At 44.3% G+C, this 26,498-nt stretch overlaps 1 protein-coding gene across 4 annotated transcripts in view; it reads right to left on the reverse strand.

Annotated features, from left to right (window-relative positions):
* Nucleotides 1–26,498, reverse strand: part of ITGB3BP (integrin subunit beta 3 binding protein) — a 317,465-nt gene that overhangs the window by 197,621 nt on the left and 93,346 nt on the right. For 2 of the 4 annotated variants that reach the window (XM_086953548.1, XM_086953540.1), the window contains exon 2: nucleotides 13,295–13,337. The exons of the other annotated variants lie outside the window; for them this stretch is intronic. In XM_086953548.1, the coding sequence (XP_086809674.1) occupies nucleotides 13,295–13,337 (43 nt within the window). The remainder of the gene's footprint in view (nucleotides 1–13,294; nucleotides 13,338–26,498) is intronic. 4 annotated transcript variants of the gene reach the window in all.

Raw genomic sequence — 26,498 nt, forward strand, 5'->3', positions numbered from 1 at the left:
ACTTAGGGCACTGCAATTGATTATACTAAAACGTGATGGATGGAATGCTTGAATCCATCTCAGCGTCTGGCAATTACTCAGGACTTGCATTCTGGTCTATCATTATTTTGCACACCATACCACCCAAGTATTAACATCAACTGCAGGTGGAATTGCTTGCTTTCAAGTTCTTGACTAAAGAAGAATTTGAGATCTTCTACATGCAGGACCAGAGCAGAGTTTCACAAGACTTGACTCTGGTTTATGCTCTTTAATAGTTATGTTCACCTAGTTGCTTAACTCATGGCTTTGTTGAGGGGTTTTATGCAAACAACATGAAATGATTAGTCCCCAGGCCAGACTTCCTTGAACTTTCAATTAAATCTTAGTGATTGCCTTCCAGACATTTGTGAATGTGGGAGGGAGACTTTTCTTTTTAATTAAAGGGCAACAAAACGAAGTTGCTGATGTTGGGCAAAAATATGCACCATTGGCATCGTTCCACCTGGACATCACTGTATGTGCTCATTATACTCCTGCTAGGGCGGTTAAATCCCTAGGAATGTTACTTGAAGAAACCTTGGCTTTACCATGAAGATTAACTTGGTGTCTTCCACTTGGCATCATACTAGAGATGATCCAAAATATCTGTCATTTCTTGCTAAAGAGAACCAGGTTAGTGTGGTTTAAGCTTGTTAACTATCTCGTTTAGATTACTGCAATTGTGTATACATGGGTGTCCTTGAAGCCTCCTTTACTAAAATACAAAGCATTCAAAATCTTGCAGTTGGGTTGAGGCCGAAAGTGCTGGCGTAGGCTCTTTCAGACAACTATGGCCCCTTCACTAGGACTGACTTCGAATACACCTATTAAGCACACAGAATAAGATTTCTTTTACAAAGGCACAAAACACAATGCGTTAGTAGTTGTTCATAAACTATATCTTAACTATTGCTTGGTGGTCTGCCGTTCTATTTAACATGCTATTTTTGCGATTTAATCTTTGATTAGGTTGTACGCATTTGTTAAGACTTTTTTCACTTTTTCTTACCATTCAGAAGCCCTTACTTTCTTTGTTTCGGAGACCCACAACACGGGATGGGGGATAATATGCCTGCACAAAAGCTGCCAACCTTTACCAGGCAAAATGTGTATGAGAGTAAATGCAGTATTACTGCATCAGTTCTCATGCTGGTTTAAGGATAAACTAGTTTTTATGCTCGATTCGAGCTTACAGGCCGTTTTAAAGAAAGTATGTTAGATGTACTTTTTAAGCTTTGTGGCATAAAGAGCTCATCAGAAATCATCGTAGAAACACTTTGCACAGTAGACAAGAAAAAGTTGCTATTATCATCTGATCTTCCTATCTGGTCCAATGTTCCAACCTTCATCTCCATTTTGTGTACTAAAAGCACGAACTTTACGCCAGCGAGATGTTATGTTTGCTGTAATAATTCAAGGCATGAAAGGTATCCAGCATAAACCAGCATATACCATCATTGCTTGTGCCAGAAGATGTACATTTGATAACCTAATTCTGTTCCTTCCCACTGCCACTTGGCTTGTGAAATTGGCAATATGGTAACCTCAGATATGCAGCCAAATTGCAATATGATGCGCCCTTTGGAATTTCCTCCCAACGGAAATAAGAACAAACCGGAATTATAGATCTTTTAGAGAGTACACCTTACTTTCTTTGTTGTATACGGTGAACCTTTAGAATTGTATAGTCTATGGACTGTAATTATAAAAAAAACATTGCTGTATAGTGGGAAAATGTCTAGTCAACAACATGGATAAATACAACAGGTTATACAATAAATAAATGCACCATCCTTACTATTCAAAGAGAAGAGGAGGAAGTTGCACTGTGAATACTCCCCCTTCTCATTTCCACCCCAATCAATTTAGATATGGTGTTATTTTACAGTATTTCTGAGTAGTGAGAAACACACCTACACCCGATTACAGAGAAATGTTTATGATACACATATAGCAATAAACATCATGGCAAGGACTCAAACAACTCCAGGTGGTTTAGTCAAAACTGTTTTTAAATATTTCCCAGGGAGGTATGATACAAGAGAAATGCACATTACGTCCAAGCAGTACCAACAATTCTAAAGAAAAGAACTCAACACTATAAAAATTCCCACACCAACTTAGAAAAGTAGAGAAACAGCCACCGCATAAAAAGACACCAACATCATCAAAATAGGATATGGTGAATCTAAAGATCCAAAGTTTGCAATTTGTAAGGCAAAAAGTGGCTAGAATAGTAAAGCATCAGCAAAAAATATAACCGCTCTTGTTTCATTGGGGCCTAGGCCAGATTTTTGAGGCAAACATGGTGAAGCAGAGATTGGATACACCAAGAGGGTGACCCTGGTCAAAGATTTTACCTATGGACTTAGTCTTGATGATGGAAGTGAGAATCTTCCAGCAGGGCAAGGTACAATTCTTTGGCTGGCAAAGGTCGCTTGAAGTCAGACACATGATTGAGAATATGCTGAAGCCGCTGGTTTTGGTGCAAAAACCTCAGCGCAGGATAAAGCTGGATTTTGCGGCCTGGCAAAGGTGATACACCAGTTAGATAAGTATGCCACCTCACCCCGGTCAAAGGTTTTTCCTTCTGACTTAGCCACTTTTTTGGAAGCCAAAATCCTAAAGAGGAGTTAGGCAGGAAGCTGTAGGTTCCACAGTAGTGGATACAGTTACTACAAGGTTGTGCTAAACCAGTTTTCAGCTTAGCAAAAAGATAAGTGAGCTGAACATGATTTTTTTGTCCGCCAAGGTGGGACATTACTTGGGCCTTGGGAGTTGGAAAAAAATATGAAGTCCCACTTTTCTCCAACTGCTGGGAAATGCTTCTTCTGGTCAGTCCTACAGCCCGTAGCTCCATATGGCAGGCTTCAAGGCACCATGTCCCACTCCAGCTAGTTCTCCTGGAGGGTACATTCCTATGTGGTCTCCTGGAGTCAGGATTGCTCCTGCTTTTTGTGTCCCTGAAACAGGCAAACAAGAGGCCAAACACTTGCCCACCGGGAGCCATTTACAGTCCCTAGGTGCCATCAGGAGCTATGAAGTCCTCTTCTTCAGGTGGAGTATTCTCAGTTCCAGGGATGTTGAGGAGGTGGTGGTGGTGGTTGAGGTTCCAGGTTTATCCTTTACACTATCCAGTGAGATGAGAAATTCTGTCACCCAATCCAATTTTTTCTCACTTCTCAACCTCCTTTTACAGCACTTCATTTTTGCTTTAAAATTACCCAGGAGCCTATGTGTCAAAATGGCAGACTCAGCTTGCTACAAGGTAGATCTGTCTTCAGCTGTTTTGCCACTACGCTCTTTAGATGAGCTCTCCACCTACAGGACACGTGCCAAATAGGTTCTCTCCCATAATGTGACTCGACCCTGTCCAGGGCTGTCCTAAGAATGAAAAGATGTCCTTCCGGACAGCCTCATCAGTGCCTCTTGACTGGAGGTCTTTTGTTCTGCCAACTGTTTCTGTCCACACTCAGATAGCCAATCCCTGCTGAGTGGAGAGGAGTTAATACTATTGCGGGTTCAGAGGCAGCCCATTTTCTTCTGAGTCAGGGTCATTAACTCTACCAGTAAAGGATGTGTATTACCGCTCTGGAAGTGTGATGAATAGCAGAACTGATTTAAAACTAGTTCAGGCTCAGGTAACCTAAAGTACATTTTTAAACTTGCTTCTCCACTCACAATATCAAAATGTTGATCTCACCATTAAATGAGATTTTGCAAGGCCCTAACATGCTGAAATGGACAGACTCCTTGATACACTGGGCTGAAACAGAACTACAGACACTCCTCAAAGATAATTGTTGAGAACTGGGTAAGCGGGAACACATCTGGGAGAGGCATTTTGAGACACTCTCTGAGTTTAAACAAACACTTATCGCATGATAAACCATGAGGTCTGCTAGGTGCCCCACTGGCATAAGGAAACAGAATGAAATAGCCTTCTAGAAGTACCACAAACAGGGCTGTGATTTTTGTTCACCTCTTGAAGGGTTCAAACAAAAGGTTGCCGATAACTTGCCACGTTTAAAAAGACTTCATATTCAATGTAAAGTTCACAACCCACAGTCCAGCTTTTTTGATTGGTTACACGTACACAGTGGTTGTGTATTTACAATAATCTCTCATTTGGGCAATAATATCAGTCATCAGTACGATGAATATGCTTTATCCATTCCACAGCGGTTTAATTAACTCAGCCCACCATGAAGCGTCAAAGAAAGATGATCCGGGACTCTTCAGGACTTCCGACCAAATGTCTTTTTATTTTATTTTTCCAGCAAACTAGTGTAACAGAATTGTGTGGTCTACAACAATCACAGCAACTGACCACAATATATATATATCCTGCCTTGTTGGGCTTACAATAGCAAAAAGAACAATAGATGGACAGAGTGCAGAACAAGGTCATGCATTCAACCTAGTACAGAGATCTGGGCCAAATCCATCGATTTTTGGTCACCATGCCATTCCAGTTTGGACCCAGCCTGGCTAATGAAGGGTGACATACCCTGAAACCCGTCCCAGCAAGCTTGTTTCCAGTCCAGGGAGCACCTGGCTGGGCAGTTCGGCCTCGACTGTATCCATGAGGCACAGGGTCAAGACTGATTTGCATACGACTGGTTCCAAACTGGGGTGGCGTAGTGGGCAAAAGAACAATGGATTTAACCCAGATCTCTTGACTGGGGGAGAATGTTTGAATCATTCAGCATTCCGTCCATCATTTGTTGCAGTTACACAATTGTGGGCTTACAAGGCAGACTTGAAGGGGTAACTTAATACATAAAAATCGATCTCCCTACATGGAGAAGTCACTTATCCTTGCCATGTGTTACTGAAGTACCTTTAAACTGCATCCCATCCGGAGCACAGTGGTACTGCTAGCAGCTATATTTTTTCAATATTTTGGGGTTGGGTAAATACACGCTGCATCCATGGAACATTTAACTCCCATGCCTTTGTTCACTTTCTGTGCCAGCACTATGGACTTAGAGGAAAGCTAAATAGATCAGTTGGGTGAAACCAATTCAGTTTAATTGCCAGAGCACCTACACTGTTGCACTGAATGTAGGTATGATCATGCAGTCTTAATATAAGCAAAACTAGGGTCCAGAAAAAAGCGAAACATCTGGAGATCAATGCCCTACTTAAGCCCAGAGGGCTGGAAACACACAGAGATCAACACCCTACTCCAGAAACGCAAGGCAGAACCAATGGGCCTCAAGAACGTCTGGCCCATCTACCTGCTCCCGTTCCCAGTGAAAGTCATTGAGAAGATCGTCAATAGACAACTTACCCGCTTCCTTGAAGAGAACAACGCCCTGGACTCATCCCAATCCGGATTCCGCAAAAACCACAGCACCGAAACCGCCCTCATCGCAGCCACGGACGACATCAGGACCCTGCTGGACAACGGCGAAACCGCAGCCCTCATCCTCCTAGACCTCTCGGCAGTCTTCGACACAGTCTGCCACCACACCCTACGCACACGCCTCCACAACGCGGGGATCCACGACAAAGCCCTGGACTGGATCAACTCCTTCCTCACCGACAGAACCCAGAGAGTCTGTCTCCCTCCATTCCGATTCAAAGCCACCAAGATCACCTGCAGCGTACCCCAAGCATCATCCATCAGCCCGACCCTTTTCAACATCTACATGACACCGCTCGCCAACATCGTCCGATCGCACAACCTCAACATCGTCTCATACGCAGATGACACCCAGCTGATCCTCTCCATCACCAAGGACCCCGCCAAGACCAACTTCGACAAAGGAATGAAGGCCGTCACCGAATGGATGAAGAACAGCCGCCTGATGCTGAACTTGGACAAGACGGAGGTCCTCATCCTCGGTCCCACCCCCTCTGCCTGGAACAACTCCTGGTGGCCGACCTCGCTAAGAGCTGCACCGACACCCATCGACCACGCTCGCAACCTGGGGTTCATCCTAGACTCATTGCGGTCAATGTCCCAGCAAGTCAACGCCGTCTCCTCCTCCTGCATCAACACCCTCTGCATGCTTCGCAAGATATACAGATGGATCCCCACCGAAACCAAACGGACGGTCACCCAGGCCCTCGTCACCAGCAGGCTAGACTACGGCAACGCCCTATGTGCGGGAATCACGGCCAAACTCCAGAAAAGACTCCAACGAATACAGAACGCCTCTCCATGCCTCGTCCTTGACATCCCACTTCACAGCCACATCCCGCGCCACAGTCACATCACTGCCCACCTGAGAGACCCGCACTGGCTCCCCATCAACAAGAGGATCACCTTCAAACTCCCCACCCACGCTCACAAAGCACTTCACGACGCCGGGCCAACATATCTCAACAAACGACTAACCTTCTTCACTCCCAATCACCACTGCGTTCTGCTGACCTCTCCCTCGCCACTGTCCCACGCATCCACCGAACTACCTCCGACGGAAGATCTTTTTCCCACCTAGCCGCCAAGACATGGAAGACCCTCCCCATCCACCTGCGACAGACCCAGGACCTGCTGACCTTCAGGAGATTTCTAAAGACCTGGCTATTCGAACAGTAGCAGTTTCCCCCCTGCCCAAATAGTGGCTTGAGACCCTCGCAGGCGAGTAGTGCGCTTTACAAATGTTTGATCGATTGATTGTTTTATTATCATAGCCATGCATGTGTAAGGAGCAGCAGTGCTAGCATGTACAAATGCCTCACCTGCATAAGATATACAGTAGAAGATGGTGTTAAGTATAAAGAAGTGGGCCCATAAACGTCCCTCCAGTCCAGAAGGTGCCACACCTTGTGTTTGGCACTCCAGATGGAATGTCGGCAATATTTTTCTTGTACAAAAGGAAAACAAATTTCAGGCCTTGATCAATTTGATACAATTAAATCCGTTTGTGGTTTATCGCCATTTCAAGATGTAAGGAATGGCGTGTCTGAGTGACATGCTGTTTAGCGAACAGGTGGTTAGTCTAGGCCTAAAGAATGCTTATTTGACAGCCCAATATTTGAGGGTCAAAAGAAGTATTTAGAATTCCTTTAGCAAGGAAAACTTTACAGGTTGAAGTCCCTGCCATTTTCAGATGGCAGTGGATCTTATCCAGAGTGTAAAGTTCATTGTGAACGTAGAAAAACATGTTAATGTTATGTTATGTTAACTATTTTTTATATAGCGCGCGGATGCCGCAGCCAAGAGGCGTCCCGGCGCTTGGAGATCTGAATAACACAACACGGTTAAGAAAGCTGGACATGAGACAGACTAAACTATGGAGAAAAGAAAAGTCTTCAAGGTCTTCCTAAAAAGAAGCAGATCTGAAATTGAGCGGAGTGGAGCTGGAAGAGAATTCCAAAGAGCGGCCGCCAGCACTGAAAACGAGCGACCACCCACTCTAGCCCTTTTAAAACGAGGCACTATGGCAAGGTTAAGACTAGCAGAGCGAAGAGCTCTGGCAGGAGCATAGTGCAGAATAGTCTGTGCAAGGATCGGGGGAGAGGCTAGGTTGAGGATTTTAAAAGTTAAGCAGAGGGCTTTAAACTTAACTCTTTGCTCAATCGGAAGCCAATGAAGATTGCGGATGGTTTTGCGAGCTGAGACAAATTTCGGGAGGCCGACAAGCATCCTAGCCGCCGCGTTCTGAACCCTCTGGAGACGGGACAGTTCGGCCTGGTTTAAGCCCAAAAACAGAGAGTTGGCATAGTCCAGTCTGGTAAGAACCAGAGCCTGGACCATGATCTGTCTTGTCTCAGCATCGAAAAATTTAAAAATGGGTCTCAGACCATGCAAAGTACCAAAACATACGCCAGCCACGCGTTTGGTATGGGAAATAAATGAAAGCTTGTCGTCGAACCACACCCCAAGGTTTCTGACTTCACTCACCGGGGTAGGCACAGGGCCAAGATCAGTAGGCCACCATTGATCTCCCCATAGACCACTTTCCTTACCGAAAATAATGACCTCGGTCTTAGAGGCATTTAGTTGTAATCGGTTGTCCGCCATCCAACCAGCGACAGCTTTTAACGCTGACTGGAAGGTGGAGGCGCCCATGCTGGAGTCTCCATTCAGTGCCACCGCCAGCTGCGTGTCATCGGCGTATGACACTAAGGAAAGACCAAAACTATGGGCAACCTCCGCCAAAGGCTGAACATACAAATTAAATAAAGTGGGGCTAAGGGCCGAACCTTGGGGAACACCCTGAAGAATAGGACGTGACGCAGAAACAAAAGGGGGGGTGGACACTTTGAAACCTCGATCCTTAAGAAAAGAGCGAAACCACTCAAGTGCCGCCTCTCCGACTCCAGCCTCCATCAGACGATGTAATAAAATCTGATGGGACACCGTGTCGAAAGCGGCACTGAGATCCAAAAGGATCAGTGCCGCCGTCTGACCCTGATCCAAAATCTTCCTTATGTGTTCCACCACAGCCAAGAGCGCTGTCTCGGTGCTATGACCTGCACGAAATCCATTCTGGGAAATATCCAGTAGATTCGTTTCTTGCAGGTGAGCAGATAAAATGCGGTTAGCATGAGCTTCCGCTAGCTTGGCTGGCCAAGGAAGAAGGGAAATGGGCCGGTAGTGTTCTGGTTTGGTCGGGTCGAGGGTAGATTTCTTAAGGATCGGAATGACCATAGCCTGTTTCCAGGCCTTGGGAACACTGCCGGAGCTGAAAGATATGTTGATGAGATCATGAAGGGCAGGATAGCAACATTCTCTCTCAACGGATGAACTTGAGATTCCTGGTGGGCGTAAACAAGGGCTTGTTAATGTTGCCAGGTGAGAAATTGAAGGCCATCTGAAAAGAGCAGAGATCCCTCCTGGGTCAGACCTATATTTCATTAAAACATCTGGCATGGATAGTGGGGTTGTTGGCATTGTCCATTTAAGCAATATTTCAAGGACCCTTTATTATTGGGCTCTTCAGAGGTTAAATTTAAGGTATTTTCAAAGAGCCCTGCAATATTCTCAGTTTGCCCCGTTAGATGAAGAGACAAGGGGAGACATTTCTCTATGGAATGCCAATATGGACACATAGAACAGCAAGACGATTTTACCCCCTTTATGCCAGATCATGTTCTAGAATCCAATGCATGCCTATGGGGATGGATCAAAAGATGTGGCTCCTACTGGACTGGAGGAAGATGGCCTAGGAGAGAGTCATCATAGCACATAAATTGTTTAGAGTTTCTTGCAAGCTACTGTGTAATTCAAAGCCTGATGAAAGACAGACTACAATGTACGGCCGTCCTTCGCATGGACAATCTGACAGCTGTCAGATACTTCAACAAGCTGGGGAGGGGGGACTCAATTTATACTGTTGGTGGAATTGGCAAAGGTACTGTAGTTCTGTCTCTACCAGGAAATATTGCTGGTAGCGGAATACATCTGGTTGTGGATAGGTATTCGCGAAATATGTCAGGCAGCAGCGAATGGAAGTTAGATTCCAATCTGTTCAGGGAGCTGGAAGCTGTTTCAGGACCATTCTAAAATAGATCTATTAGCCTTCAGACTTACTGCTCAGCAGCACAGGTACTTCAGTTGGAGACCAGATACAGGGCTGTTCCCCATGGATGCATTCCTGCAAGACTGGGGGGGTGGGGTATAATGAAACCCTCACGACCAATTGTCATGATCGTGCGCACATTGCTCAGACTCACAGTCAGAAGGAGAGGGTTGTGTCAATCTTGGTTTCCCACTCTGCTGGAACTCATGATAAAATTGCACTGTGCAGTTGCCCGTTTTCCTTCAGATGTTGAGGAGCCCCTAAGCCCAGTGTCATATGTTAGTTCATCTTAACAAACTGGTCTTGGCAGACTGGAATCTTTCGGATGTTTACAGATATGCATGCAACTTCAGTTTACATCGAAGTCTCACAAGACGCCGGCACTGTCAAGGCTTACAAGTCAGGACGGGGCTTCTTGTGTTGCTGGTATCTGGAAATCGGTTTGGATACTGTTTCGGCAGGTGCTTTAGGGTTATTCAACTTCTTGGCATCTCTAGCAGCAGGGTGAAAGTCCTATCAGACCATTAATAGTTATAGGTTGGCATTTCAGTAGGCCATAGAAGGTGGATGGTAAGCCAACTGGTGAGTATCCTGTGATCTTTAGGTTGCTGAAGGGTATTCGGTATATGAACCCTCCTAAACCAAAAACCAAGGTACACAGTGATGTGGGGTGGGAATCAGGTCCTGCACTTGGGGTGATAATGATGCTTTGTTAATTAAGTGGTTGACGGCTAAGTTGGTAATGCTTTTTTGTTTTGTCTCTTTTAAAAGGGTGTCAGACATCAGAGCATTGGACATCACGGCTATGCTGTTCACACCTACAGGGGTTAATTTTCGCATTTACTGAAGGAAAAAAATGCATCCTCCATTGCAGAATGTTCATATTTTGCTATTTTGGCGTAGGAGAGTTTATATGCCTAATACCCTTCAGCAACCTAAAGATCACAGGATACTCACCAGTTGGCTTACCATCCACCTTCTATAGCCCTCTGAAATGCCAACCTATAACCATTAATGGCCTGATAGGACTTCCACCCTGCTGCTAGAGATGCAAAGAAGTTGGATAACCCTACAGTACCTGCCGAAACGGTATCCAAACTGCTTTCCAGATAACAGCAACACGAGAAGCCCCATCCTGATTTGTAAGCCGCGACAGTGCTGGCGTCTTGTGAGACTTCGATGTAAACTGATGTAGCATGAAAAAGTCCTGTCATATCTGTAAACACCCGAAAGATTACAATAATCTATGTGGCACAATGCCTTCACCAATATATTGCGTGCAAACTCCTGCGCCTCAGTTACTCATAGCTTTGTGGAAGACTTATCATCTTGTTACTCCCACGACTTTAATTACATGGGTTAAACTGGTGATGGTGAGAGCAGGGGTAGACACTTCCACTTTCGGTGCACTGAGTGCCATGGCACCCAAGGCATTTTGGGCAGGGCTACATTGGAGGACATGCTGAAGGTCGCAGATTGGTCAAGGGTTTCTACTTTTAAAGCCCTTTATTGTAAACCTGCTGATCAAGAGGCAATGTCTGTAATTAGTCCACTTTTAACCCCTTCACTGCGGCGGCTACTCCGCCGCAGTGCTAAGGGGGCGGGGCGGAAATGCGGCGGGCGCATGCTGGTGACGGAACCGCTCCGTCACCAGCGTCGGTTGCGCTGTGCTTATGACGGAGCGGTTCCGTCATGGCCCCGCCCGCTCAATAGAACGCTCAGCGCAGCGCGGAATTCGCGCCGCGCAGGAGCGTCGGGCGGGCCATGACGGAACCGCTCCGTCATCAGCACAGCGCCACCGCAGCTGATGACGGAGCGGTTCCGTCATCAGCATGCAACGGGTTAACATGCATAATAGAGTCTACCCACCCGATAACTGATACGTATTTATAATTTCCTGTAGCTTTGGAGCCCCAAATCCAGCATTGTTCTGACGAGTGGATGTGGCCTCCACCAAAGCCTCGGACCACAGTGGACATAGATTTCTGGACTAGGTATGACAGAGTCCAAGAGGATGTAATGTAGCTCCTGGTGGGTTTTTGTACTTTACTTCACCCATGGACTGACACTCTACCTCTGAATGCATCAAGAATATTTAACATTTTATAGTAGGTATCTGTGATATGTCATTTTCTGTGGGAACTACAGAATATCGAGAGTTGCAGTTTTTTGTTGTTGTAGTGCTAAGATTAATAAACAGTAAGAGAAGAGAGAATGACTAATATTCTGCTCTGTTGTCTTTAGCAAAAGGAGAACTCTCCTTCACAGCTGGCCAGGAGAATCAGCAATTAAACTTAGGGTCAGAACTACATTAAAAAACACCTACATGCATACACAATTAAAGCCTAGCATTAGCTGAAATGGCGAGTACCCATTCTACACAAATAGCATACCATGGGTGCACCCATTTCATTAAGTGCATAATTTATGCACAATATGAAGGGAAATGTACGACACTTAGGAAAAAAGGTTTAAGCACATGCAGAACCATATGCGGCCCCAGGAACCTGCGCAACCTCTAGGACCTAAAGTTTTTCAAAAACATTTTTGTATTGGCCAAATTAGTCTGTTTAAAATTAGCCGTTTCTTTTTTTTGGTGGCCAGAAAAAAACAGCAATACTAGTAATGAGGAAGCTTTCTTTCCTATCGAGCTGGACTGTGACCACCACCTGAGTCGTCAGGTGGTGATGACGTCAGCGCATCACTTACCAGGCCAGCGTCTTGGTCCAGCGCACACGAACACGTCTTCTGAGGCCGGGGCTGAACGTGCGCCTGCATCGCTTCTCCGCAAGGACAACACCCCGGCCAGACGCCCGATCCGAAGCAGACACACACATATTCCAGAGGATCGGCAGCGTAATAAAATCGTGGACCAATGTATTTTCTTTTTACTGCCTCTTTGGTAAATTGCCACTTTGTTTACACGAGAGAGCAGCCAACAAATTTTCAACATTACACGAAGCACGTTTAGCGAACAGCAGCGAGACTTATGAACCCATTAACGACCATAAAAAACACATCTACCCCGGTAGCGACACAGCAAAGCGGCCCCGGAATTTAAAAGCCACTCGTTCATCTGCCTACTTTAGGACTCCCTTTTTCTGACAACCAATTCTGGTCATAAACGCCTCAGCACTAGGTCCTGACGCGACACCCGCCATTAGCACAAGATAACAATAAACTTCTATGTCAGGATGCGTTTGGCATCTTGTCATGATGCATTTGGCTTAAGCATCCTAATGTGATGGCGTCTACAGAAATAACAGCATCCCTGGCATTTTATCTTCTATTGTGATAAGTGCGGTGAAATTTATGACGTTGTCGCTATTTTATTGTATAATCTTTTCCGATTAGCTGCAGTAAAACGATTATTGCTTCTTGATGCGAGAATCCCTCCAAAGGTTTTCTGTTCGGTTTTGCATTTCATAATGTGCAGACGGTGGAATTGCTGTAATAACCTATTTTTTTTCTTGTGATGCTGCACACAGGACCATTACTCTTGCAATTGCTGGGCTCATTTTAAGAAGATCGTCTTCTTCTCCGGTGTAACTCATTCTATTCACAAGACCACTCGAGGCAGGAAAAATGGCTTCTGTCTGTTGTGGCAGAAGATGAGAACCTTCTTTAACACTGCACCCCGACACGTCATAGCCCGCCCAGTGCTCACAGTTCTTTGCAGCACAACAACAGCTGGAAGGTCTCCCTACAACTCTTAATCACCCAAAGCTCCCCTACGCCTCATCTGCGGCTTCCAGGGCACGATCTCCCAAAAGGAGGAATGAAAGAACACTTACGCTGGATTTGGCAGGATCTTCCAACTTCAGTGATCTTTTGACCCTGCATGAACAATTTGAAATGATTAGACAAAGCATTAATGTCTTTATTGCACAACATAACTACAGTTTCATTTTACATGTAGGCGTGACAGCGTAAAATATGGCAGCTTCACAGAAAAAAGGTGAATTCATTGTTTTGTTTACATACCATCCAAACAATACCAAGCATTGGCAAAGCCAGTAGGTCTCATCTGTGTGATCTATTGGTTTTACCAATGTTTTTTTAGCCATGCAGTATTGCTATGCAGCATGAGTAAAGTTACAAGAAAAAAAAATGTCATTTTGTAGGTGCATATGCCTACAATATGATGACCTCGTCATTTCACAGGCATCTGCGCCACACATGCGTGTGTACAAGATTATGCAGAAGCTTTATTTCAAATTTTTTTAGTTACTGATCCGAGTTGGGGGGGGGGGGGGGGGGGAGGGGCAACAGCAACACAGGGTTTAAGGGAAAGCCACACAGAGGGCAAAGGTGGGGGAAGCAACAATGGTGAGAAGCACATGGGCGAGCGCAAGAGGGAAGGGTGTGGGGAAAAGCTGTCAGGGAGCAGAAAGCAACACTTGGGGGGAGAGACATACGTGAGGGAGGTGGCTCAAAAACACATGCACTCCGATACAGCACTTCACACAAAAGAAGAAAATAGTGCTTAAAAATTGAAAAGCAACCAGAAGCAAGGATGCCAGCCAGCCTCGGATTGGTAACGAGGGCACTCCAGCAATGCCCGAGGGGCCGGTGTCCAGTTAGAGCTGTGGGCTGCTTTTTGAGCAGCCTGGGGGCCGATTTTGTCGGTTGTACATTGTTCGATGCCGCCAGCGGCCCAGTGGGTGCCTAAGGGGCCTTTCTGGAGGTAAATGGGCGTCCATTATCTCACTCTTATCGATGGCAGAGGTGTCAGTCCCTTTCTCTCCCTAGGCCCACCCATTAATATATGTATACTGTGTGGGGCAAAAGTGGCCTCACTTGTTTTCAGGTGTTTCATCAGTGTAAACTAATCCGTGCAGTTTTTTTAACCCCCGCACCCCCCCCCCACACACACACACTTTTTTTCATAACATTTCGCTGAAGTAGTGTTTTGCAAGGCAATATGCAAATTTGGGCCACTTTTTTTCAGCCTGCCCGGGCCGATTTTCAATCCCAATCCAACCCTGAATTGCCAGCCAATCAAAGAATATGAAGAGGCAGTGCTCCATGGGCGGGCCAACACAAGATTGACAAGGTGGTATATGAATAAGAAGCAGGCAAATAGGGGTGACAAGGAAACCCAAACATGATAAGCAACGGACAGGCTCCACCATAATTTAGGCTCAGCACACACCTTTCTTATCAATAATTTAAGGGCGTAAACATAGTTGTAGAATGAGCAATATTGTGGTTGCCCAAAACTATGTAGTGTTTTGCATCAGCAATGGCATACGCTTCAGCACAGTCAATGCTATACATTTGTTAAAAGCTTTATTAAACCTCGCCACAAGCCATTTAGCTTGTGTCTACATGGTTGCAGCGCTTGATGCCATACTCTGTCAAAAATGTACACACTTGTTGCACCCATTATTAGTAGCTATTGAGTCGGGAAAACCCTCAGGCAGAACTATTTTACATAAAAGAAATGACTGCCAGAAGTTTATGAACAAATTGAAATGTGGCCATGTGGAAAAATAATCTTCCTCCTGGTAAAAGAAACCTTTAAGTGTTCTTTTGTGGGCCTGGTTTATCAAAGGTCTGTGACACTTAGGCCCTCAATTTCGGCCTCTGGATAATTTTAATCCAGAAACACCACATTCCTACTCTGCCCTCAGCCCGCGAACCTTTCAGCAGGACAATTCTGGTGAAGTCACCACAGGGAACAGTGCACTGGATTAAGAAAAAAATGCAGGAATAGAATTGAAAATGTCTATTCTTTATTTTCCCATTTCTAAACGGCAAAATTGTAATAATGCGGTAATACTCCAACCAGAAATGAATGCATCAAGAGTGTCAGGATTTCCAGGTGTGGTATTACCACATTAGGAGCCCTGTGGCTCATGGAGTGAGGTCCTAAATGAGAGTATACAGGATACTTCCCTTATTAGACGCTCTCACTAAGGAAAGATCTTGAAGATAATATTTGAGCATATCGCTCACATTCCTGAAACTAGGCGAACACTTCTTCAAACAATCCTTCGTATCAGGCAGTAACCACCATCAAAGGATACATTTAACCGTCCTATAAGCGAGACCCTGACTAGCCAATTTAGACAGAAAATTCACAATCATATGGACACCTGCCCCAAGGAATCCACACTCCGTTCATAACACCAACATAGCCATCAGCGCCAAGCTGCCTCAACATTACTTGTATGTAGAAGAAGCCCAAGATTGCGATAAGAAGAACATAGCATCTTGCAAAACTCCTGGCACCTGCCAGCGCCACCTGAAAGTCTCCATGCCATGAGGGACAATCGCTCCGGAGTCATCAATGGGTGCGTAAGACCAATCGGGCCTGACTGAAGATACGGAATGGGGAGAATCCACACTGGCTGTGAGCAAGATAGTGACATCGCTACAAGAAACCAAGAATGGGCCTTCAAACAGGGAGTCCCTGAGACAAATTCCGCAAACTGCAGAATCACGTGCGAGAGTACCCGTTTGGATCATTGAGAACCGGTGAACTGCATACAGAAGACCCGTCTACAAGGATAGGAGAAAGGCATCAGAGGCGGTCACAAAAGGACTTGGAACCAAACTGTAAAATATAAGGAGACGGGTATTCAGGCAGGATGCAAATAAATAAATACATAAATAAATAATTAAAAAAATGAACCATGCATGGACCCTAAAGCTGATTCAGCTCAAGAAAAATCCAGGCATGGAGCCGGCAATCGCTGGAAATACATAGGAAGCGAGAATTTCAGTCTGCGATCATAATAGACTGTCCCGGAATATACTCCATCGTCACCGAGATTTGATGTTGGAGACAGTAATGTCAGAAGTCCATGGCAGTCTCCACCAAAAGATGGGATCTCATCCCACCCAGACAGCTGATGTAACGTACCACCAACACATTGTCCAGGAGAAGAATGCAAGAGCTTGCCTTGCGAGGGGATAGAGTGCAAACTGCAAAGGACCCTGCCAACAGCTCAAGGCAATTAATATGGAGATGAAGCTCGTCTGGGAACCACCTGCCCCCATTCTTTACTGGGCCATTTTGGGCCTCTCAACCCATCGGCTGGCATTGGATTCTATGATCACCGTTGGAATGGATGCAAAGACCTCTTTGCCGTTCTAGGTATCCATGCGATCCAACCACAATACCATCTCCGTTTTGGCTTCTTCTGACAACACTATTCGCTCAAAATAGGACAATTCCTTCCACAGATATAAGATTTTCAATCTCTGAAGGGCACGATAATGAAGGTGACCCGAAAATATCGCTTGGATGGAAGACGCTAATAGGCCCACTAGACGAGTCAAAATCCTCAAGGATATTGTCGGAGAGGCAAGCACTCTCCTCAACTCTTTCTTGATAGACATCGGTTTGTTCAACGGCAACTGGAGTTGGGCCTTGACTGAATCCACCTGTTAACCCAGCAATTTTAGAGTCTGTAAAGGTGATTTGGATAAACATATGAATAGCAATATTGATCATATTCCCATTTGTAATACAAGGAAAGCTGGTCCTGGTACACACCAAAGTGAATCCCTAAACCTCATGACATGCAATGTCGCAGGGATTAGAAATAAAATTAATGATGAGGCTTGGCTGAAAACACTAGATGGGTGTGCGTTAGTTCTCCTCCAAGAAACATGGTCCAGGGAACCTTTTTTTGTAAATAGTTATCAAACTGTTTGTACAAATGCTAGCCCATCTAGGATGGGAAGAGTTCAAGGAGATCTAGCGACCTTAATTGCTACCACATCGCCCATGATTTTAAAGAAAACACTTATATCATCAGAATATTATCAGTTGTTGCTGCTGCACTCAAAAAGGAAAGCAGGTTGTCATTTAAAATACATTTTTATAATAATGTATTTGACAAATCAAAGAGTAAAGTAATTGGGCTAATTGAAAAAAATTTGGATCACTTCCTTGAGGGGATAGGTGGTGACTATGTACTAATATGGGCAGGGGATTTTATCTATGTTAAATGTATCTATGAAGTGGGGGAGCCCTGCGGATATTGCGACCATCTAGGAGACAGGATATCCCACTTCTCCCCCGATCTATATGGGGAATCTATTAATAATGCGGTGCATAAATATGATCTGGTGATCTTAGAACCCACCTCTGTGGGAGGGGAAACTAACTTACAAACATTTGTAGGAGCTAGGTCATCTTCAAATATAGACCACTTTCTTGTTTCATTAAACTGTAGCGAACTGATTAACATCAGCCTATTCAGTGTCCATCATCCCCTAACAATATCATTAAGAGTTAAACTGACCCAAAAAGAACAGGGTAAGAGATTGGAAAATGATATTGATATGCAGGGGAATAATGGAGTGTCAATATAATGGTCAGGAGTAAACCCGGTTATTTCCTTACAAAACCTAAAGAAAAAATACAAGGAGATTTAGAAACCTGTCTGGTTAGTTCTGCCCGAGCCTGGTGATTATAATTGCTTTTAACAAAATTACCACTGAATATGCTGGCGATCTAAGTAGCAAAAATCAGTACAAGGTGCGTGACTCTAATCCCAGATGATTTAATCGTGAATGCTCTAAGCTGAACGGGGACTTGAAATTGGCTTTAAAGCAAACACCAAGAGATAGCGCAATGATCTGCACGCTGAGAAAATCCTACAAAAATACCCTGAAAGAAAGAACAAGCATTTGCAATGCAATAGGTCTCGGGTAAATTAAGTTTGAGCTATTGGCATTGCTAAATATTGCAACACCAACTGCAACAAAAGCTATTGGTGTTGCATTATTTAGCAATGCCAATAGCTTAAACTTTAATAATGCAAGACCTATTGCATTGCAAATGCTTGTTATACCCATGTTTTGAATTGATAAAGCGGTGTTTAAACGTCTTAATCCCCAGCATACTAGGATGACAAACTGTTATATATCTCTTATAATTCTGGAAAAATGCACCTCATACCGATTTCAAACGAGCAAGATTGCAATGATTTTAATTGGGCAATAAAAATTAGCTAACTAGCTATCTAAATCCACTACTAGAGACTCAATGTCCCTTTATATCACTTGTGCAAGTTCCTGCGTTCTCCCTCTGTGAAAGGTTTTCCACCGTCCTCTTCCTCGTCTTTCTGCTTTTACCCTCTTTAGCAATGGGCAAATGTCTGAAGTAGAAAAATAAGTGCTGGTGGAACCCCCGGCTCAAATTAAGCACCGAAGAGAGAATTTGCAATATTTGCCTTTGCAATGATGAAAGCGTCTCTTTTAAGACCTTCACCTGTCAGGGGAAAACAGACTAAAGTAAGACTCCTCTCGGAGGCTGGGGACTGCTAAAGACTTGCTTAGCTACCTCCTATCAGGGGATAGGAGTCTCCGTAATGCTTGCACTTGTGAGGGGCGAGGGCACCTTCTGCCAGAAGATTAGTCATTGTAAGGGCGCAGGTGACCAGTACGTGTTACAGAGCAGACACGCATAGAGGGTCAGTGTATCAATGTTACTAAGAAAAAGAGAAACTAGCTGAACCAGAGCGTGCAGTGTCTCATTCCAGCGAACAGGTATTCACAATGAAGGAGAAAGGCACTTGGGAACGAAGCAGCCAATCAAGGAACTAGACTATCCCAATCACCAAAGAAGCCTCACACACACAAGATTATCGTTCTCACAGATCGGAGCACAGAGGCAAACATCGCTTCGTCTTCTGAGAATAGAGGCATTCACAAGGGCGCTGCATTTTCAAAACTGCAGACAGAGAAACGGAAAACTGGACTTCGTTGTGGCACAGGGAACGGAAAAGTCCACGCTCACCCTGAAGAAACACTAATATGAAACCTGCCCATCGTGTTTGCAAAAAGCAGACCTCCTGTGATTCTGGGCAAATCACGTAATCTACCCCTGCCTAACAAAATGAATGTGTGTCCTCGTGTAACGTAACTAGTGCCATGTAAAGCGCTCTGATACCCGATTCGGATCCGGGTCAAGTTTGCGCTATATAAAAAAAACTGCAAAAAAAAAATGTAACAGGCAGCACACCTCTCAAGGAGCACCGAACACACACACATATCCACCGTCTATTGGTAGCGGAGAAACTCAGATGCCTTTAGCGCTTGATTGTCACAAGACTTCCTGGGGAACAATGTCAGTTTATTCACTCGGTGTTTACACGCACGTTCAACTACTAGAGGCGCATTATCAGAGATTGGGAACACGTGTCTCGCTCTAACTCAGCGAAAACAAGAGCATTTTGTGGTTCACAGCGCTGACACACTAGAATGAGTGTCCGTTAAAAAACGCAGGGGTGACTAATTTACACAATTCATATGCAACCGCGGCTCACTGTGAGAAGAAGCGCCATCGCGACAACACTCTAAAGTGACCGCGCGCATCACAAAATTACTTCGCACATTAAACAGTTTTGCTTTGTTTAAACAGAGTAAAAATAAAGAAGAAATATAAAAGCGGGCGCACTTTATAGACAAACGGCTGCACGCATACAAAATAAACAAGCAGTGTCCTGAGCCTCACATATGGTTCGGCAGATCAGGCTCGAAAGCTAAACTCGAGGAGAGGAGATGAGCTAAACCGAAGACAACAAGAACATTTATGGTCGAGTTAATAAGTAAAGTAAGTTATAAGTCTGATTAGTGACTAAGTGTAAAAAAGAAAAGGAAAATACAAGCCAGCAGGACTTTTCCATATGAAAAATGCTCGGTTTGTAATTTGAATCCGGCCGCATTCCACGCTCAGAGACGGGACAAAAAAAAAGAAAGCATGGCTGTTTATCAGCGCCGCGCGCCTCTCTGCAGACTCCCCCTGCATTCCAGAGAGGCGCGCGTCGCGATCCGGTCTGCCATGCCATGCTGTGGAGACCAGACCTGGCCGCGCGCACAATGTTATCCTATGGGGAAACGCTGCGAGCGGCCAGGTCTTGTCTCCCTTCGTCGTTCTGAGACTGCTGAGACGCAGACTATAGTTCTCAAGCGAGAACGCGCTTTGCGCGTTTCTAGCGGAGACCTAAAAAGGGAGATCCGTGAAGGAGTGTATGAGAAACTAATCCAGGCTGCAGAGATGAAAGACCCAACCCTTTTTGGGAAAACAGTTAACCACCCCTTTTTTAAAGATAATACAACAATAAATATTGATACTGTGGTTCCCCCGGGAGGGTTGCTCATTTTGAAGGCATTTTTAACCCAGACGGTGTAAGAATAAGTGAGAATACAAAAGGAAATTTTATATTGGTTGAACCCGTCAATTCTTTACCAATATCGCCAGAAGAGATTAAATTAGGTTTACAAAATGTACGAATGGTAAAGCAGCAGGCTAGGACGGGGTATCCATAGATGTTTTTAAGTATAATATGGATTTCTGGATACCTATTTTAACGAATGTTTTTAATGCCACTATTTATTTATTTATTGAATTTTTGTGGCGCGACAGCTACCCAAAGGTTTCCCGGCGCCCTGGATATGCACTCAATTAGGAAGGGACCCTCGTATAAAGAATCCAAGAAGGGCTTACTGATTGAATAACTAGGTTTTAATGCCTTTTCGGAATTTTGTATAGCTCGGTTCCAGCCGCAGTGGAAGAGGGAGCGAATTCCATAAGGCCGGAGCCAGCTGCGCGAAAGAGCGGCTGCCCATTCGCGCTCATTTGAATCTGGGAACTACAAATTTAGCCCGATTCATTGAGCGAAAGTTGCGGGTTGGAATGTATTTTTGGACCAGCTTACATAAGTAGCTGGGAGCCATCCCCGTGTTGATTCTGAATATGAAACAGTGCTTTAAACTTAGATCGATTACACATCTTGAGCCAGTGTAGGCTGTGAAGATGGTCAGAGATGTGAGTCCATTTGGGGAGGCGGAGCAGTAGCCGGGCTGCACCATTTTGGATTACTTGCAGCCGCCGAGTAACCTCTTTGTTGGGGCCTAGATATAGGATGTTACCGTAGTCCAGTCTTGATCCAATGAGGGCCTGGACTACTGTCTTTCGAGCCCCTTCAGGAAGCTGTCCAAGGATGTTCCTCAGCCATTTTAAAATGGCAAAGCAAGTAGAGGCGATTTTTGCAACTTGTTGTCGCATAGACAGTTTGTCGTCGATCATGAAGCCCAGATTGCGAACGGACTGCACTGGTTGGGGGGTTGGACCCATTTCAGTAGGCCAATGTAAAGGACCCCATTGCTCTTTTTGTTCCCCAAGGATAAGCAGCTCTGTTTTATCGCAGTTCAGTTTCAATTTGCTGGAGTGCATCCATTCCGCAATCCTTTGAAGCCCAATAGGAAGGGGAGACACCTTAGTCTTGTCTGCTGCCGATAGGGAGAAAACAAGCTCAGTGTCATCAGCATAGGAAAATATTGTGAGGCCTGCTTCCTCTGCTATTGTCGCCAGTGGGCTTATGTAAATATTAAAAAGCAGCGGGCTTAAGATCGAACCCTGAGGCACTCCGTAAGGGGAGATCAAAGTGCTTGAGTTATTGTTTTTAGAGAAAACCTGAAATGACCTGTTGGACAAGAAACTCTTTAGGCATTTCAGGGCAGAGCCTCTCACCCCTTTAATTTCCAGAGTCTGGATAAGGGTTTCATGGGAGATGGTATCGAAGGCGGCACTCAGATCTAATAAAATGAGTGCCACCGTGCCACCCTCGTCCAGTCTCTGACGGATTGTTTCAGTCACTCCCAGGAGTGTGGATTCCGTTGAATAACCAGCTCTGAACCCGGATTGTGACGGGTGCAGAAGATTGTTGGTATTAACGAATTTCGACAATTGGTTGTTCACATGCTTTTCCATAATTTTGGAAAAGACCGATAGTAGTGAGACAGGGCGAAAGTTCGAGAAAACCTCTGGGTCCACATTAGCTTTCTTTAGTAGAGGTAAGACCATGGCATGTTTCCAGGTGTCCGGTACCACTGCTTCATCCAGCGATGCATTAAGAAGAACCCTGATTTCATTTAAGTTGCGCAGGTCTAGTTGTTTTAGGATGTGAACCGGGATAGGATCATTTGGCAAGCCTGATCTAATACTATTTAGAATCTCCATAAAGGAAGTGAGATCTAATAATTTCCAACTAGTAAGCAGATTCCTAGGAGGATCTCCCAGCTCATTGAATCTACTGGAGGTCATTAAGGTGGGGATGGGGCTCGAATCTTCGATTTCCCTGAAATCAGAGTACATTTTTAAGATTTTATCATTAAAATAGTTTGCTGATAAGTTGCATTGAATAGTAGACAGCTTGGGGGGTTCAGGTTGGTGTGCTGTACCCGCTAAATTCTTTACCACTTTAAAGAGAAGTCTGGGATTAGTTTGTGCAGCCAGAATGTTTTTTTTCATAAAATCCAATTTTGCTAGCTTGCAAGATAGTTGATAGGCCTTGATGGCCTGTTTATATGCCTCTTTTCAAGCCAGTTCATAGTGTTTCCTCCACTGCCTCTCTAGTCTCTTGCATCTATTTTTTTCTGTTTTTAACAGCTCCGAGAACCATGGGGCTGGGGGGTAGTAAGATCTAGGCTTGTTCTTAGTAAGTGGAATGATAGTGTCTGCAGCTTCCAATAGCCATTTGTTAATTGTGTTTGTGTCTGTAACTCTAATGTCTTTTAAATGTGGCATCGAGTTAAGTAACTGAGTATTTAAGCAGTCTATATTAAGCATTTTCCAGTTTCTGGACCAGGTGGCCTCAGCCCGGTCAGATTTCTGTGACATTGTCAGCCTAATTTCAAAACTAACCAGAAAGTGGTCTGACGAGAGTAAGGGTATTGAGGGCTCACACGTTAAATTGTTAACATTAGAAAAGATAGAGTCAAGAAAATGTCCTGCTTTATGAGTGGGTCCCGCATTGCATAAGCGCAGATTAAGAGCTTTGAAGTCGGATATAAGATTCAAGCTAGTGGAGCAGTTGCCATCCTCAAGATGCAGGTTAAAATCTCCTAGAACGGAGAAGTTAGAGGCTTCCAATAGATAGGGGGCGATAAAGTCTGGAAATGCAGCCATCCATTCTCCTGCTGTTCCTGAGGGCCGGAATATCAACATCCCTGAACGTGTAGACTGGGGTGTGAGAGTTATTTTAAAGAGGCCGGCTTCACAATTATTTAATGGTAAATCTTCCCATCTACAACTAAATTCCTTTTTTAAAATGATGCCTATACCTCCCCCAATTCTATTCTTACGATCCCTTCGGACAATAGTGTAATTCATCGGGAGGGCTGTAGCTATGTCCGGGCCAGAGCTATCATTAAGCCAAGTTTCCATCAGGAAAATGGCATCAGGCTGTAGATCATTTAATAAATCATAGATGTCTTCTTTATGTTTTGGTAACGATCTACTGTTTGTACTGAGACATTTGTATACTCTAGACTTAATTACCTTTTCCTGTTTTTCATGAGGATTAACGTTATTATGCAACCTGGTCTCCCCTAGCGTTTTCTGCACACACTGGGAAAAAGAAAAGTTACATTCCGGGCAAGGCGGCGAAGGAAACAAGATTTATCATTTTACAGTGCTGATGGCAGTAAGACCTTAAATTGGTATGAACTCCCTGCGAATACCTAAGTGGGATCGAGTTTCGAGCTGGGGGGGTGGCCCCTGGTCCCAGTTGGGCGCAGACGGGCTTGCCTTTGGAGCGCCTTCGGCGCACCCGCTGCATGTCGTGCTCATGGGTCCACTAAATACTGCTGCCGATGTATGCCCGCCCCCTGTCCTCTAACCCGGAAAGAGTCGATCTGTCCCGCCTTCACTCCCTCCACAACAACCGGGAAAGACCCGTGGTGGACCGGGGAGTTGGCAGACTGGACTGCGGGAATCGGAGGAGCAGTGCGCGGTGGTAAGTCACACACAGAATGTTAAAACACTCAGTGACGTTACAATTTTAAAACAAAGTTCCTACAGCGATTAAAATAAGTGCAGATTTACATTCAGTAGCGCCCGTACCTAGGCAAGCGCAAATCCAATGCGCGTCCCCCCACAAGCCCACTAAATACTGCTGCCGAAGTATGCCCACCCCCCAGCCTCTAACCCGGAAAGAGTCGATCTGTCCTGCCTTCAATCGTTCCACAACAACCGGGAAAGACCCGTGGTGGACCAGGGTGTTGGCGGACTGGACTGTGGGAATCGGTGGAGAAGTGCGCGGCGGTAAGTCACACACAGAATGTTAAAGAAAGCACTCAGTGATGTTACAATTTTAAAACAAAGTTCCTACAGCGATTGGGGGCTTTTTACCAGCTACCTTGGTTGAAAGTATCATTGTAAAATTTTCAAAAAAGAGGATAGAGGAAAGGCCAATTGCTACCACCCAATGTCTCTTTTTGACTGCATATCAAAATCGATGAGCCGCATAATGCTGGAAAGACTTGAAAATTGCGCCAACGAGGAAAAAATACTGACTGATGTACAGTATGGTTTCAGACGAGGTATTGGGATGGTAGAACAATGTTTAAATTCAGAGTTAATAATAGGGAAGTATACTTTTGCAAAGGAAGGGACGATACACTTCTGTTTCTTTGACCTCACTAGTGCCTTCTATTTAGTCAACCACAGCAAACTATGGCAAACACTGAAAGGTTTAGGGCCCCCCGATATAATCACATACTTATCACAGATTTATACCCATTTAACATCTAGGGTACGGTTTGGAAAGAATGGGGAATGCACACCTGATTTCAGGGTAAAAAGTGGCATCAGACAGGGTTGCGTATTAGCGCCCCTTCTGTTCTCCCTTTATGTTAACAATGTATACCTCTTTTTACAAAATCTTAGTGTAGATGCCCCGAAAATTGGAACTTGGTCAACCCCCGTACTGCTTTATGCAGACGACCCTGTCCTTATATCAAGGACAGCAAATGGCTTACAAAACTTTATAGAAAACTTTGCCCTGTGCATGACAAATAAAGATCTGAAATTCAATCTAAAGAAAACTTTTGTAATGAGATGCGGGGGCAAAAAGCCTAAAAACAAACAACATCACGTAGGTGGAGTTTTAATTAACAGAGTCTCAGCTTTCTCTTATTTGGGGTTGCTTTTTAAGAAGAATGGTACATAGAACACCCACATCGAACTATGTAATATGACATTTTTAAGATCAATTGAGAGCATTTTTAGATTTTCTGAAAATATAGGTAATAAACCCATCCGTGATATCTTAGCACTTTACCGGAGTAAATGTATCTCAGGTGTCTGTTATGGAGCTGCTATCTGGGGTAGGTCTAACATCACCTCCCTACAGACCCAAGAAAATACATCTTTAAAAAGATTACTGGCAGTCCCCGGTGCGACTGCAAATTACACAATCCATAAAGAACTATCAGCTCGGTGCGGTGTTTGGTCGAAGAACGAAACTAAATTCACAAAAGAATTAATCATGGATTGTCTAGCACTCAAATCAGAGTAGGAAGATACCATGGCTGGAGTATTTTCACAATATTTTAAAATACTGTGAAGTTGACATTGATAGGAGAGACCCCCTTTCGATACAAGAGATCAGTAAACAGGAGCTTAAGCTTAAATATTTAAAAATAATGGAAAATGAAAGAGAACGGTCTGTTAGTCAAAAACGTACCGTGATGTCATACTGTAAACAACCGCTTGTGAGGGGCCTACAGACGTACTTAATATTGTTGAAAAACGTACAACAGAGATTTTACCTTGCAAGGCTAAGGATTGGTACTCTACACTATTTAGTTGCTTTTCCTAGAATGGAAAAATGGTGCCATAAACTTTTGAATTGCCCATGTGATGGAAAATCTATGCAATCAACGAAGCACTTTATTCTTTTTTATAGTTTTTATAAGGATATCCGGAAATCAGTTTTAAAACCCCTTTTTTTATTGAATAGGCTTTTTAATTATAAATATGCTTTTAACTTCGTATGTAGTCTAGAAAATGTGAAATTTATAAGTTCTGTTACTCGTTTTATACAACTTGCAGTTAGGAAACGATAAGATTACTCACATCTAGATGCATTGATATATGAAGACTTAGATGATAATCCATAGTACTGTCTCTTAACTATGTATTCCTTGCTAAGATGTTCACTTTGTACTTTAGGTTTTATAATGTACTTT

Source organism: Lissotriton vulgaris, chromosome 1_1 (genome assembly GCF_964263255.1).
Source record: "Lissotriton vulgaris chromosome 1_1, aLisVul1.2, whole genome shotgun sequence".
Taxonomy (NCBI): domain Eukaryota; kingdom Metazoa; phylum Chordata; class Amphibia; order Caudata; family Salamandridae; genus Lissotriton; species Lissotriton vulgaris.